At 42.3% G+C, this 13,126-nt stretch overlaps 1 protein-coding gene across 2 annotated transcripts in view; it reads left to right on the top strand.

The window, feature by feature from the left end:
- LOC147629035 (uncharacterized) overlaps positions 1–10,132 on the top strand; it is an 85,971-nt gene extending 75,839 nt beyond the window's left edge. For both annotated transcript variants that reach the window (XM_086812252.1, XM_086812253.1), the window contains 3 exons: positions 8,316–8,495; positions 8,578–8,733; positions 8,831–10,132. In XM_086812252.1, the coding sequence (XP_086668378.1) occupies positions 8,316–8,495; positions 8,578–8,733; positions 8,831–9,004 (510 nt within the window). In that variant the 3' untranslated portion in view covers positions 9,005–10,132. The remainder of the gene's footprint in view (positions 1–8,315; positions 8,496–8,577; positions 8,734–8,830) is intronic.
- The last annotated feature ends 2,994 nt before the right edge of the window (positions 10,133–13,126 follow it).

Below are 13,126 nucleotides of genomic sequence, written 5' to 3' on the forward strand. Positions count from 1 at the left end.
AATGCAGCATTGGTATGGACAATCCCCGTTCATGAGACTATACCAAAATAGACGTGCTCCAGGCAAGTACACGAGATACCAGACCCAATGGAACACCAATCCACCAAGCATTTCCGGGCATGTACACGGAGGCACAAGTCCCAACAGAAAGCCAAGGCCACAATATCACATGAGTGGTATCAATCCCCGGCATATACAACTGCCATGGACACCAGTCCAATGTACATACATGATAAGAAAGCACGGGTGGACCAATTGGGTGGCCAAATGGTGAATCTCCCCCTCGGATTCTAAACAGTTGTCCGTTTTTACTGAAAAGCATCCAAATATGTCTGAAGCGGGCAATCTCTGAAGAACTCTTCATCTACCCATTTAGCATCAATGGGAAGATAGTTCTTAAACTTCACAAGGTAACGCCTCACAACTTTGCCTGCAGCAAGCTTGCGTTCCTTGTGATACACAATCTGCTCTGGTTGCAAGATCTCCTCAAGCTCAGCCACTTCTGGTGGATCTTCAATGACCATTTCACTGGGCTCCGGCCCTACATACTTGCGAAGGAGACTCACATGAAAAGCATTGTGTATGTGCCAATGACTAGGTAATGCCAATCTGAAAGCCACTTCATTGATCTTCTCGATCATTCGAAAAGGCCCATAGTACCTGGTTGCAAGCTTAGGATATGCACCCTCTTTGCTAGGCCTCTTTGCAAGTCTTGCTTTCTCAAATTTCAGCAATACCCAATCATTCTCTTTAGCATCCAATTGCCTTTTATGCTTGTCGGCAGCCTTTTTATGCTTGTCTTGTGACCTTGCAATGGCTGTCCGCACCTGAGCAAAAGCAATATCCAAGTCTCTTACATACTCATCAGCTTCAAATATCTCATCCTTTGTGCGAAGGATGGGTGGCAAAACCACCTTACCATAAACAATCTCAAATGGGGCCTTCCTGTAGATGCATGCACCGTGTTGTTGTATGCAAATTCCACAAGCAGTAAGTACTTCTCCCAAGAAGACTTCTGATCCGCCGCATAACATTTCAAGAGATCCAACACGGCTGAATTTGCAGCCTCACTTTGCCCATCCGTTTGAGGGTGATAAGCTAATGAGAAGTCCAATTTGGTGCCCATATTATCAAATAAGGCCCGCCAAAAGAGACTTGTAGTCTGGGATCTCTATCCCCCACAATGGACTTCGGCATTCCATGATGTTTGATTACTTGTGCAAGATATATTTTAACCATATGCTCAGCTTTGATGGTCTTTTTGACCGGCAAGAAATGAGCTTGCTTGCTAAACCTGTCCACAATTGTCCAAATTGCATCATTACCCTGTTGGGTACGTGGCAAGTCCATAATGAAATCCATTGTAATACTTTCCCATGGCTGCGTGGGAATAGGCAATGGCTGAAGCAAACGTGGTCCCTTTTGCCTATGAAATTTGATTTTTTGACAGGTGATACATGCACGTACATATGCCTCTATGTCCTTCCGCATACCTGGCCAAAAGAAATACCGCTCAATCATGTGCGTAGTAGGCATTATGCCTCTATGACCAGCATATGGAGGAGTATGGCACTCATCCAAAACCTTTTGCCTCATGTCAGACACCACACATAGGCAATTATCTTTCATGAGATAACCCTCTTTGATCACATATGAGGCATGTGCATGACCAGCCATCAAATCAGTCCAAATAGTGGCAAAATAAGCATCTGTATGATACAAAATCACACATGGTAGACAAGTCCCCATGAGAGGCAACCGAGATAGCTGCTACATACGGCTTTCGTGACAATGCATCGGCCACTACATTCTTCTTTCCCGGGGTGTGCAAGATGTGAAAATAAAACATAGAGAGGAAATTGGCCATCCGCATATGCTTCTCTGACAACTTAGTTTGAGTAAGAAAATACCTCAAACTCTGGTGATCTGTCTTCACAGTGAAATCAGCCCCAAGAAGGTAATGGTTCCATATAGTAAGTGCATGAATTACAGCCAAGAGCTCTTTCTCATAAATGCCAAGAGATAGCTCTGCATCATGCAATCTACGACTCTCATAAGCCACGGCATGTCCCTCTTGATTAAGGACAGCTCCTATGCAATTTCCAGATGCATCACATTCCACACAAAAAGGCTTTTGCAAATCCGAAATGATCAACAGTGGACCATGAGTAGTTGCATCTTCCAATTTGAGGAATGCATCTCTCTCTACATTAGTCCATTTGAACACGGCCTTCTTCTTTGTCAAATCATGTAAAGAAGAAGCAATCCATGCAAAGTGCCGAATGAACTTGCGGTAGTAAGAGCATAATCCAAGAAAACTACGGATCTCATGCACCGAACTCAATTCGGGCGAATTCCGAATTGCATCAATCTTTGCAGGATCCATCCGCACCCCATCTTTGGACACAATATGCCCAAGATAATGTATCTCTGACAAGAAGAACTCACTCTTCTTTGCATTCATGAAGAGTTTATGCTTATGGAGCTCTTCAAAAACAATAGCCAAATGAGCTTTATGCCCTTCTTCGGTCTTCGAGAAGACTAGGATGTCATCAAAGAAGACACGTGCAAATTTCCTGTATGCACGGAATATGCGATCCATCATTCTATTGAATGTAGCCGGGCCATTTGTAAGACCAAAAGGCATAACAAGATACTCATAAAGTCCAAATGCTGTCCTGAAAGCAGTTTTGTGTACATCTTCAGACACTACACGCACTTGATGATACCCACTCTTGAGATCAATTCGGCTAAAGCATGCCGATCCATCCAACTTGTCAAGGATGTCGTCTATGCGTGGAATCAGAAACCGATTCTTGATAGTAAGCTTATTCAAAGCTCTATAATCCACACACATACGAAAGGATCCATCCTTCTTTTGAACCAAGAGGACGGGTGAACAATATGGGGAAGAGCTGGGCTGAAAGGATGTCGTCTATGCGTGGAATCAGAAACCGATTCTTGATGGTAAGCTTATTCAAAGCTCTATAATCCACACACATACGAAAGGATCCATCCTTCTTTTGAACCAAGAGGACGGGTGAACAATATGGAGAAGAGCTTGGCTGAACCAAACCCTTCTCAAGAAGCTCATTCACCTGCTTCATGATCTCCTCTTTTTGGGATGTACTTACACGATAGGCTGGCCTATTAGGCAGTGAGCTACCCGGCACAAGATCAATACGATGATCTTTCGGTCGTACAGGTGTGGCAACTCATTTGGTAAGTCATCAGTAAAACAATCATCATGCTCTTGCAAAAATTTCAACCTATCATTACTAAATGTGTTTACATGTACATTATTTTTCTCAACATGATCTCGTACAAAAATCAAGTACGCAAAAACACTCTTTTTCATTACTTTCTTAATTTGTACATGAGATACAAGGGGAATGGTATCACCCTCTTCACCAGCATCAATTACATGTTCTCGGCCTTTATGCATGAAGGTGATCCTGTTGGTCTTGTAAGCCTTGCACGGATCAATACGTGTATGCCAAGGCTTTCCAAGCAATACATCACAGCAGCCATTCAAAGGCGCCACAAGAAAATCCTCATGATCCACATAGCCTTGAATGTGTATGCGCAACTTGCCAAAAATAGGCATGACCTGCACTTCTCTACCAACAAAGGCAGCCCCTACTTCAATTTGAGGACCCATGTCCTCCACTTCAATACCCAAAGCAGCTGCCATCTGTGTGGATATGAAATTTTCAGATGCACAATCATCAAACATGAACAAAGCGAGTTGATCTTTGAGCTGTCCCCAAGCTTTACATGCAACCCTATCTTTGCTATCATGTGAAGTGTTGCCCTGCACATCCGGAACCATATGCACATTAGGCTTTGATGCATTTGCATTATCACGCTTCTTCTTGTTTGGGCATGCCTTTGCAATACGCTCGGTGCTACCACAAGTAAAGCATTTTCCCTAATTCATATATTGCTTTTTCTGCTCCGGAGTGAGACCATAGTCTCTCAGTTTGAAGGGACGCTTCTTGGTAGTGTTATTTTCAGCCTTTGAACCATTTTTAACTTGGTTTTGGTCCTTTTTAGGTGGTTGTCCATCATTTTGCAGGTTTTGGACAGCCCTCTCTTTGCCTTGAAATGAGGGTTTAGCCTTATTGGATCGACTCAATTTGAGTTCCAATTGCTTGGTGGTGGTGGCGGCTGCGATTAGTTGGTGTAAGGTATGACGAGGATACATTTGTAGTCCCGCTTTGTACACGGGCTACAATCCTGATTGAAACCTTCTCTTCCTTTCCGCCTCGGTGACATGCATAAATGGAGACACCTCCAAAAGCACTTTCCAAAACTTTTGTACATATGCATTTACTGATTCCCCCTCATTTTGCTTCACCCAATCCCACTTCATTGTTATCTCATTGGGAGGCAAGAATTGAGCATAGAACCTCTCCTTGAACTCTTCCCATGATCTAACAGGATTCGGTGAGAGCTTCTCCGTGAGCCACCAATGGGCAACAGTGCCTTTCATAAACATGCTTACATGCCGGATCATGGATTTCTGAGTGAAATCCTCATCACTGAAAGCAATATCAAACTGGGCAATAAAAGCAAGTGCCTTTGATGCATCATATTCCCCATGATATGTGTCAAACTTCACAGATTTGTCTCCAGCATTGAAGTCACGAGACTTTGATGCATATGTGTGCATCTCAACATGTTTTCCCCCATGTTTGTCCATCGGGACAGCCCCTGTGACTAGCATCATTTTTGGACCAAAAGGTGATGCATAAGGCATAGATACATGTGCCCTGTAAGCATGAGACATGGCTGGCCCCTCAACATGCATTGATACATTTTCAGCCATAACTTCTCCCTCACGAGCACACTCCAAGGCATGAGTGGCATGAGAGATACGCGGAATACCTGCACCAACAGAAAATTGCAGCCCATGTTGCATGTGTTGTGCATGCACATTTTCAGTCGGCAATGGCATTTGACATACATTTCGACCACTGTCATAAACATTGTATCCTTCACGGGCTACATAAGGTATTCCTGGATGGCGTGAAGTCACTGATTGTTCCTCTCCCATAGCATGGAGATTCATCCTCTTAGACCTAAGTTCTTGTTCGGGTACTTGTGGGGATTCCAAGACATGTGGGATGGTTGCCTTTTCTGCATAGGCATCCTCGGTACGAGCCAAGTATGCACGTGCTGCATCCCTCGGTCGCATGTGCAACTCTTGAGCAATCATTGCCATTGCATGATCCATATAAGATTCAGCTTTCTTGGGCTTCAAACAGTCATGTACCAATGGATCCTCGCGGCAGTAGAGATTCAATTCTTCTTGTTGTGCATGGAGAAGAGCTTGCATACGAGTAAGTTCAACCCTCAAGACTATGGACTCTTCTTCCTACATCTTCTCTTTGCCACGGGACGGCTGTCCCACATATTCATGTTCCCTATTGTGCACCACATCAGTTTGCTCATCCTGTAAAGCATTGGAGGCATGCATTTCATTGTCCCTGCCTCTTGTATTAGCATCTCCAACATTCATTGTATGGCTGTCCATAATGTTCTAAGTGTAGAGATAGCTAGTGTTCACGGTGATCGTCTCTCACGATAGAAGTGAAAGAGAACCGTATGCTCTGATACCAATGTAACTTGGTTGAACACAATGCTAATCAATACACTTAAATACACTAAGATTTGATGGACACTTGTTCAAATACAAGAAGTAAATTGTTGAATTGATAAGAGACACACAATGAGCCGGAACGGCCGACCCCTCCCTCAAATAAAGTATATTGATCTTGGGAGAATCAATTACATAGTGTCATGGGCATTTTTGACCAGATTTCCATACCAATGCATATGAATATTGTCGATGTAGACTTGCAACCCACACTACCCTCTCAAGTGCCCATGTTCCCTACCATCTGCTCTCTATTGTTCCACCAACACATGGTAGCAACAATCTGCAAGAGAGCACGTAGGACAAGAGAACACTACACAGGGTATGTGATCTTGTAATCCGGTTCCTCCCTCCTGCTACTTGCTCCCATATTTAAGCATAAAAGCTTACCAATAGCAAGTAGAGTCGATGACAGCGGAAGTCTTCGCGATGGAAGTCCTTGGAGTGTTGAGATCTTTGATTTGTCGCCTTTCTTCGTGACAAAAGTCTTCAAGAGGGTGAAGGGAACCTTGGGAAAGCTTCCCCTATGGTTCAATTTGAGAAAGGAGAGCTGAATTGGGGTTTTCAGCAAAAAAACCAGAAATTACAGCAATAAAGAGAGCTGTTTTGCTGAATTTCAGTCATTGGGAGTGTGTAGGAGAGTGATTAGCATCCGGAAACACTCTAGGAAGCTTGAAAATCATCTTAGCAAGCTTGGAACTGGAGTTGGGAAGGAGAATGTGCAGAAAATGCAGCCCAACAGCCCTCATGAAGGAGGCGCCAAACTCTAGAGAGAGGAAGAGGAGTGAGGTGGTGAGTTGTCCAGTGTAGGTGGCAGGCAGGTGCTTTGTGGAGCAAGCTAGAGTGGACACATGGCTGGTTACTCCCTTTGTACAAAGGGGATAAGGTCTGGGCGGTGGACATTGGGTTATGTCCACCTCGGGACATCAGTGTGTGTGAACACCGGGCTGGTCATAGTTTATAAGTGAGTTTTGGTTGCCCAAAACTTAATGAAGTGTGTACACACTCACTTATAAATTAGTGCTAACTCTCCTAAGGCCAAGTTTATGACCAATACTTACCACCTGTCACATGCCACATAACCATGTCAGTAGACAGTTTCACACGCACGGTTCGCGGGCGGGCGTCCCCTTACCCGGAACTACACATTGATCAAGCAAACATGAAAACAGCATGCAATTTCAATTGTAAGCAAGCACATAAAGATGCTATGCAATGCAGCATTGGTATGGACAATCCCCGTTCATGAGACTATACCAAAATAGACGTGCTCCAGGCAAGTACACGAGGTACCAGACCCAATGGAACACCAATCCACCAAGCATTTTCGGGCATGTACACGGAGGCACAAGTCCCAACGGAAAGCCAAGTCCACAGTATCACATGAGTGGCATCAATCCCCGGCATATATTGCTGCCACTGACACCAGTCCAATGTACATACATGATAAGAAAGCACGGGTGGACCAATTGGGTGGCCAAATGGTGACATATAGCCTACGGGAGCGATCGGAAACGTCTCTCGCACACAGTGGATGGTTTTATTGCGGTTAGGAGAAAACTTGACCACTCCCACTATGGCGAATTGTGACGATGAGAGAGAAAACCATAACTTGCAGAAAATATTCCTTCCACAGCGACTGCTTCCAGAAGCCAAGTCACTAGTGGTGATACAAATGCCATGTTCTAGGAATTTATGTGCATCATAGTGCAACAAGGGGAACAGATGTGGGCATGCACAGCTTCTATACAAGCCTTGGAGAAACGGATACCTTTTCAAGAGACCTCGACACCCATACCCCCCCCCCCTCTCCTCCGTCAGTCATCATCGAGATCCCTATAGGTGCGGGAAGTAGAGCTTCGAACACAAGTGGTGGAGGAACGACGATGACACGTGGAGCGATACCTTGCAACTCTCGACACAAGGACGGTACCAGCCACTTCGAATCACCTTCACGAAAGGATGGATTTTAGTAAGTATAACAGTAAACTCGATCCCACAACTTTGTTCTACTGGATTCATCAATTTGAAGCCTATTTTGCTGCTGGTAGGAAGTCAGATATAGAGAAGGTTTTGTTAGCTAGTTGCTACATAGAAGGGGAAGCCATCTCTTGGTGGACACATTTTTCTTCTGGGTAATGATCTCACTACACACAATATCTACAAAAACTTCCTACATTAGTGATCACATCCTTGCCTTCCCAGGGTCTTCTTCCGTGGTGTATACATGTGGTACTAAGGTTTTGTTCACCCTAAATTCCATGTAGATTGAAACTTACAAAATCATACTGCAGAATTGTTGGCACCAAGTTGTAGTGAGCCAATTGCAAGTATGTGAACTTGGAAGGTTATCAAGTGGTTCCTTTTCAGGGGTTTGAAGGGTTGAGGATTGTTCACAAAAGAGTAGGAGAGTGGCAATAATAACCTTCTTTATGCTAGGAAATTAGCAATCACTTGTTCCCCCTAACAGCCATGGCTAGGGTGAGAAACATCATGCAGAGAGTTGAGAAGAGGCGTTTGGCATGGAATTTTCTAATTCCAGTTAGCCTTGTGCTTTGAAGGTTGCTTATTTGTGTGCTTAGGAGCATAGTTTTCTTTTCACATAAGGAACTTTTTGTTATTTTTAATAATTAATGCTGTTATGTGGTTGCAGGGTGTTATGGAGTACCACAAGGAGATAGCTTTGTATTTCAAAGAGAGAGGTGTGTCTGTCATTTTTCTACTAAGATGGAACCTTTTGAGAAGGCTTGTCTCTATCCTTGCAAATGCCTATGACCGGGAGATGAAGCTACTGAATGGAACCCATAAGTCACACGTGCATTCAAAACAAGAGGTATCACTTGTAACTTTTTATGGGTTTTGGAAAAATGATGTGATCTGCCTGATTTCTTATTTTTAACCTCATACGGCTGCAGGCTGACACTCTGGCCACTTTCAAGCCAATCATCAACCATAAAGTCCTACCTGCGAGCTTCCGGCGTATTCTAGAAGTGACTCAAGGTGCGTTGGAGATCTTCAATAGTACACGGCATACTATTGTGTACTACGAAGATCTTGTGAAAAACAAGGAGGTATGCCAAAATCTCAGTGCAGGTCTATCTTGAGTTTTTTTTCTTTTTCTCTCGACATCCATGGGACACCATTTTTGACACGGTCTATCTTCCTCAGAGGCTGGACCAAATCCAGGAGTTTTTGGGTGTCCCTACAATCAGCCTTGAGAGCCAGCAAGTGAAGATCCACACAAGACCCTTATCAGATCAAATTCAGAACTGGGATTTGGTCTACAAGACACTTAAAGGGACAGAATTTGAAGACTTTTTGACACAAAATGAGTACATATAAAGCAGTTCACAACCATGACTCTAGGAACTTTCATGGAACCTCTCATTCATGCATGGGGTGGATCAAGAGCTATTGATCAATATGGTAATATGTAATATGAGGTGTAAGTGCCGTGAATGAAGCTCTTGGTTGCTTATGCTGAAGCCAGTGGCTACTCAATCTATTCAAAATGCTACCCATGTAAAGTACTACGGTTCCTCTCCACATCAGGGTCTGAACATGTCTTTGGACATATCAGTTTGTATGGAGGCAATCGGGCTAATCGAGAAATGCCACATCAGTGATATACATTTGAATACGGCTCTGTACAGCTTGTAGTTGGTCTCTGGATCATGATAGGCAAGGTCCCCTCCAGGCATTCTTCAGGTTTTGTTCTTGGATAGCAAAACAATCATGTTATCATTAGAAAGTTACTCCTCTGACACAGTTTGTATAGATTCTGACTTGGGTGAGTTCATAATAAAGCCATGCCTTGTGAGGCGTATGCTCTATAATACCTGTATCATTGTTCCCCATCTGTCATGCCAACGGTCAGCAAAGTCCAGGCTCTCTATCAATGGGAGGACTGCAATGCAGGGTTTGCTCTTTCTCAGAATATGCAGAAATTAGGTGCCGCAACTTCTGAATCAATCAAATACAGAGAAAAATGCGACCACGTTTTTCTCTTCAATCGGATTGCCGGAAATCTTTTGACTATTTTTTCCTCTAATCATTTTTTTGAACTCTCCCTCCTGCTTGGCATGAAGGGAGGGAATCTTTTAGAGGCCCCCTTGCCATGTTGGTACAGGCTCGGCCCAAGGTATTTAGCCTTAAACAAGTTTCCTAATCCATCTTGCTCTTTCGCACTGATCTATCAAACCTGCTGATGGAAGGCCAATGCTTTGACAGAGGGGAGAAAGCCTCAAAAGGCCTTTGAAGTGGATGCAATGTATAAGAGCTTCTAAGTAGCTGGTAGTAATAATGCTTGGATAGGTTAGGGCACCGCTCTTGTATTCACATTTGCATTTAGTCTCTTGTCTTTGTAATTTTCAAACACCATCGTAGCACATGATTGGGAAGTTGAAGCCCACCTGTAGAGATTGTTTCAGCCATCTTTTGCATAGATAATTTAGTACTATTCTCTATCCTTTACATTAGCAAGTTGTGTTGAGTTTTACTCGTGAAAGATCTTGTGTTTTGTGTTTGCACACAAGTAAATAATTTTTACATGGTAGCTCTTTGGCTAGTTACTATGTAAATTCAAATTGCAACTTGCTTCTAAAGTAACCTCAAGGAAAGTTGAATGACTACTACAATCTATAGAAGTTCAAGATGAATGAAATTTTCTTTTTGGTCATACAAACTATGGGACATTGCCATTGAAATTGAAATAAGATGCTGAGAGTTGCGCCACATATCGATGATGTGCCATTTTTTTGTTGGATCTTTCTCTTGTTTTGGTCTAGAGAAGAAGGGATACATATACACAGTGTTCCATTGTTATCAATGTCATTGATTTTGATATGGGTGGTGTTGAAGTTCTAATGCAAGACTAAATTATACAAGGAGTCTGAACCTTGAGAACTAGCCTTAGAGAAGTTGTTTGAGAGAGAAGCAAGTAGTGGATTAGTTTCTCACAAGGATCAAAGATCTAATTGCAATGATTAGGATCACAACGATTGTTTGATATGAAATCGCTCTAAAAGTTTAATGCTATGTTGTCCAAGGAGAATTTGTGTCAAAAGGCTTAATAAAGCAGTAATTGCTTTCTTTGCTACTAGGAAGAAAGGAAATAATACTGACTCAGGTTATCCCTCTACTTGTAAGAAGGAAGAAGTCGCATGCTTTGTTGCAACAAGCCAAGCCATGTCTATAATGATTGCAAAATGAAATAGGTAGACGCCAGGAATGGTACAACAGTATAGTGAAAACCAAAGCTTGATGAATTGGGGTTGTTTGTGGCAATTAAAGGGAGTAGGTGATATTCATCGGCAAAAGGTATGCTTGTGTAGAAGTTGCATTTGGTGAAAACTCCAACACATTGCCACTTATTTGTTTGCATTCTTTGACTCTTACACGTGGTTTGAGATAGGAAATTGGTAGTTGATGTGTAAAGACAATGGCCTAAGAAAGTGGGTGGGAATGAGATTGGGTTGTCCATGAGAGTGAAAGAATTTGAGACACCATGTCTCATAGGTATAGTTACCAAACTACAAGTGGCTTATCAAACATAGCCAAATGGCTTTTTTTAAGCATCTATTAAAAGTGTTGGTGACTATTCAATCCACTTGCTTGAAGCATGGCGATGTCGGCGAAAATAAGAGAAGCGTGACTGTTTTCCCATGGCTTGGGGAGCGAAATGTTGGAATGCCACAGATTGTCGACCTTGGGCACATGGCGAATGCTGCTATGCTTTGCCATTTTGGGCATCTCAACCTCGTTTGAGTAGCACGGATGGAGGCAAGTGTTGTGCCTTGGAAGTAAATGCAGAGTGTGATGGATTGGGTCACCACATTGTGTGTGAAGATCATCGGTTGGTTGCATGGAGATAAGGATTACTCGGATGAGTAAAATTTTGTAACTTTTTGAGTGAATATATGCTAGTGATATCCTAATTCAGGTCGATCTAATGGATGTCTAAAATCAGTAACTACTACTATATGAGCAGAAGGATAAATTTACCTATAAGAATCTATTTGAGAACATAAATAAAGAGAATTTTTTTCCCTTTAAGAATCTATTTGAGAAGATAAATAGAGAGATTTTTTATTTTTATTTTTGAATTGTTGGATTATATATTTTCTTTGAAATTGTTGGATTGTAGATTTTCTTCAATCTACACCTTGGTATCTAGATTGTTACTCTAACCATATAGTCAGGTAACCGAACCTCGCCTTTGTGCACGAGTCTTGACATTGATACGAGGAGTTAGTACATGTTGAGCTGGCTGAGACCAGGATCCAAAAAGGATAATCCTGATTCTGGAAAGAATACAAATCATCTGGACATTGGCAAAAAGATTGTTGCTACTGAGCAAGAGGTAGAATTTCTTTATTGAAATGTGCTACGATACTTTGTATAGCACGCCAGTTTGGTGGAATGGACAAATCTCCAACCTGTAGAGTCTCCATAGCATTTTGAATAAAATTAGCACATCTTTCCATTCCTCTTTCTAGCACATAAACAGAGCCCTTGAGTTCTTTAGAGATTCTAGATCTCCTCTTCATACTCATCCAACTTGGTAACTGCTCCATTTAACTATGTGGATCCAACAGTTTTCTATTTAAGTTGGTTAACCTCCACAGCATTTTGAATAAAATTAGCACATCTTTCTCGCTCTCTTTCTAGCACATACATAGAGCGCTTGAGTTCTTTAGCCTATGTCTTTAGAAGCTTATCTCTACTTTCCACTAATTTGGTAGATTCTTCATGATGTGCTTTCAAATTATGGATCTCCTCTTCATACTTGTCTAGCTTAGCAATTGTTGCATTTAACTCTCTGGAACCAACAGTTTTCTATTTAAGTTGGTTAATATCCTCAATGTCTAAGGCTCACTAGTCTTCAAGTTCTACATTTCTTTTCTCCAGCTTTTGATTTGCTGACTTTAAATCTATTACATCATTTTTGAAGTGCTCTGCATTATGATAAGCTTTAGCTTGTTCTTTATAAATGATACACTCTCTTTGAAGCCAACTAAGCTGTTCTCATCATGCTTCAAGAGTAACCTGTTTGCCCTTGTCATGCTGATTCCACAGCATTCGTTGAAGATTGGGCTACTGAAGTCTTTGCTAGTATGTCTTCAGATCCTCCGACAGAGTTATTGTCGAAATGTCACATGGACCTTCGAATCCACGTACTTCGGATCCACTTGCTCCGAATGTATCATCTGGCTTTTTGTTTAGCAGGGCGTCAGGTCAGCATTCAGGATTAACTAGAAGCTTATATTGGTCTATATATCTAGCACACAGATCTTCGATAAGGTTCTTGGTTTGGGCTTCATAAGAATCCACATCATTGGCTGTGAGCTCGTAGACCTCTAGATCTTCGGTTGCATCCATGGCATCTATCCGCTTTGCAAGATCTGGACTCTTGCTTGATTAGCTTTAGACGAAGTCTCATGTTGATTTATGGCAAAAAGATGA

The sequence above is a fragment of the Cibotium barometz genome, chromosome 18, assembly GCF_041138505.1.
Source record: "Cibotium barometz isolate CiBa-2024 chromosome 18, ASM4113850v1, whole genome shotgun sequence".
NCBI lineage: Eukaryota > Viridiplantae > Streptophyta > Polypodiopsida > Cyatheales > Cibotiaceae > Cibotium > Cibotium barometz.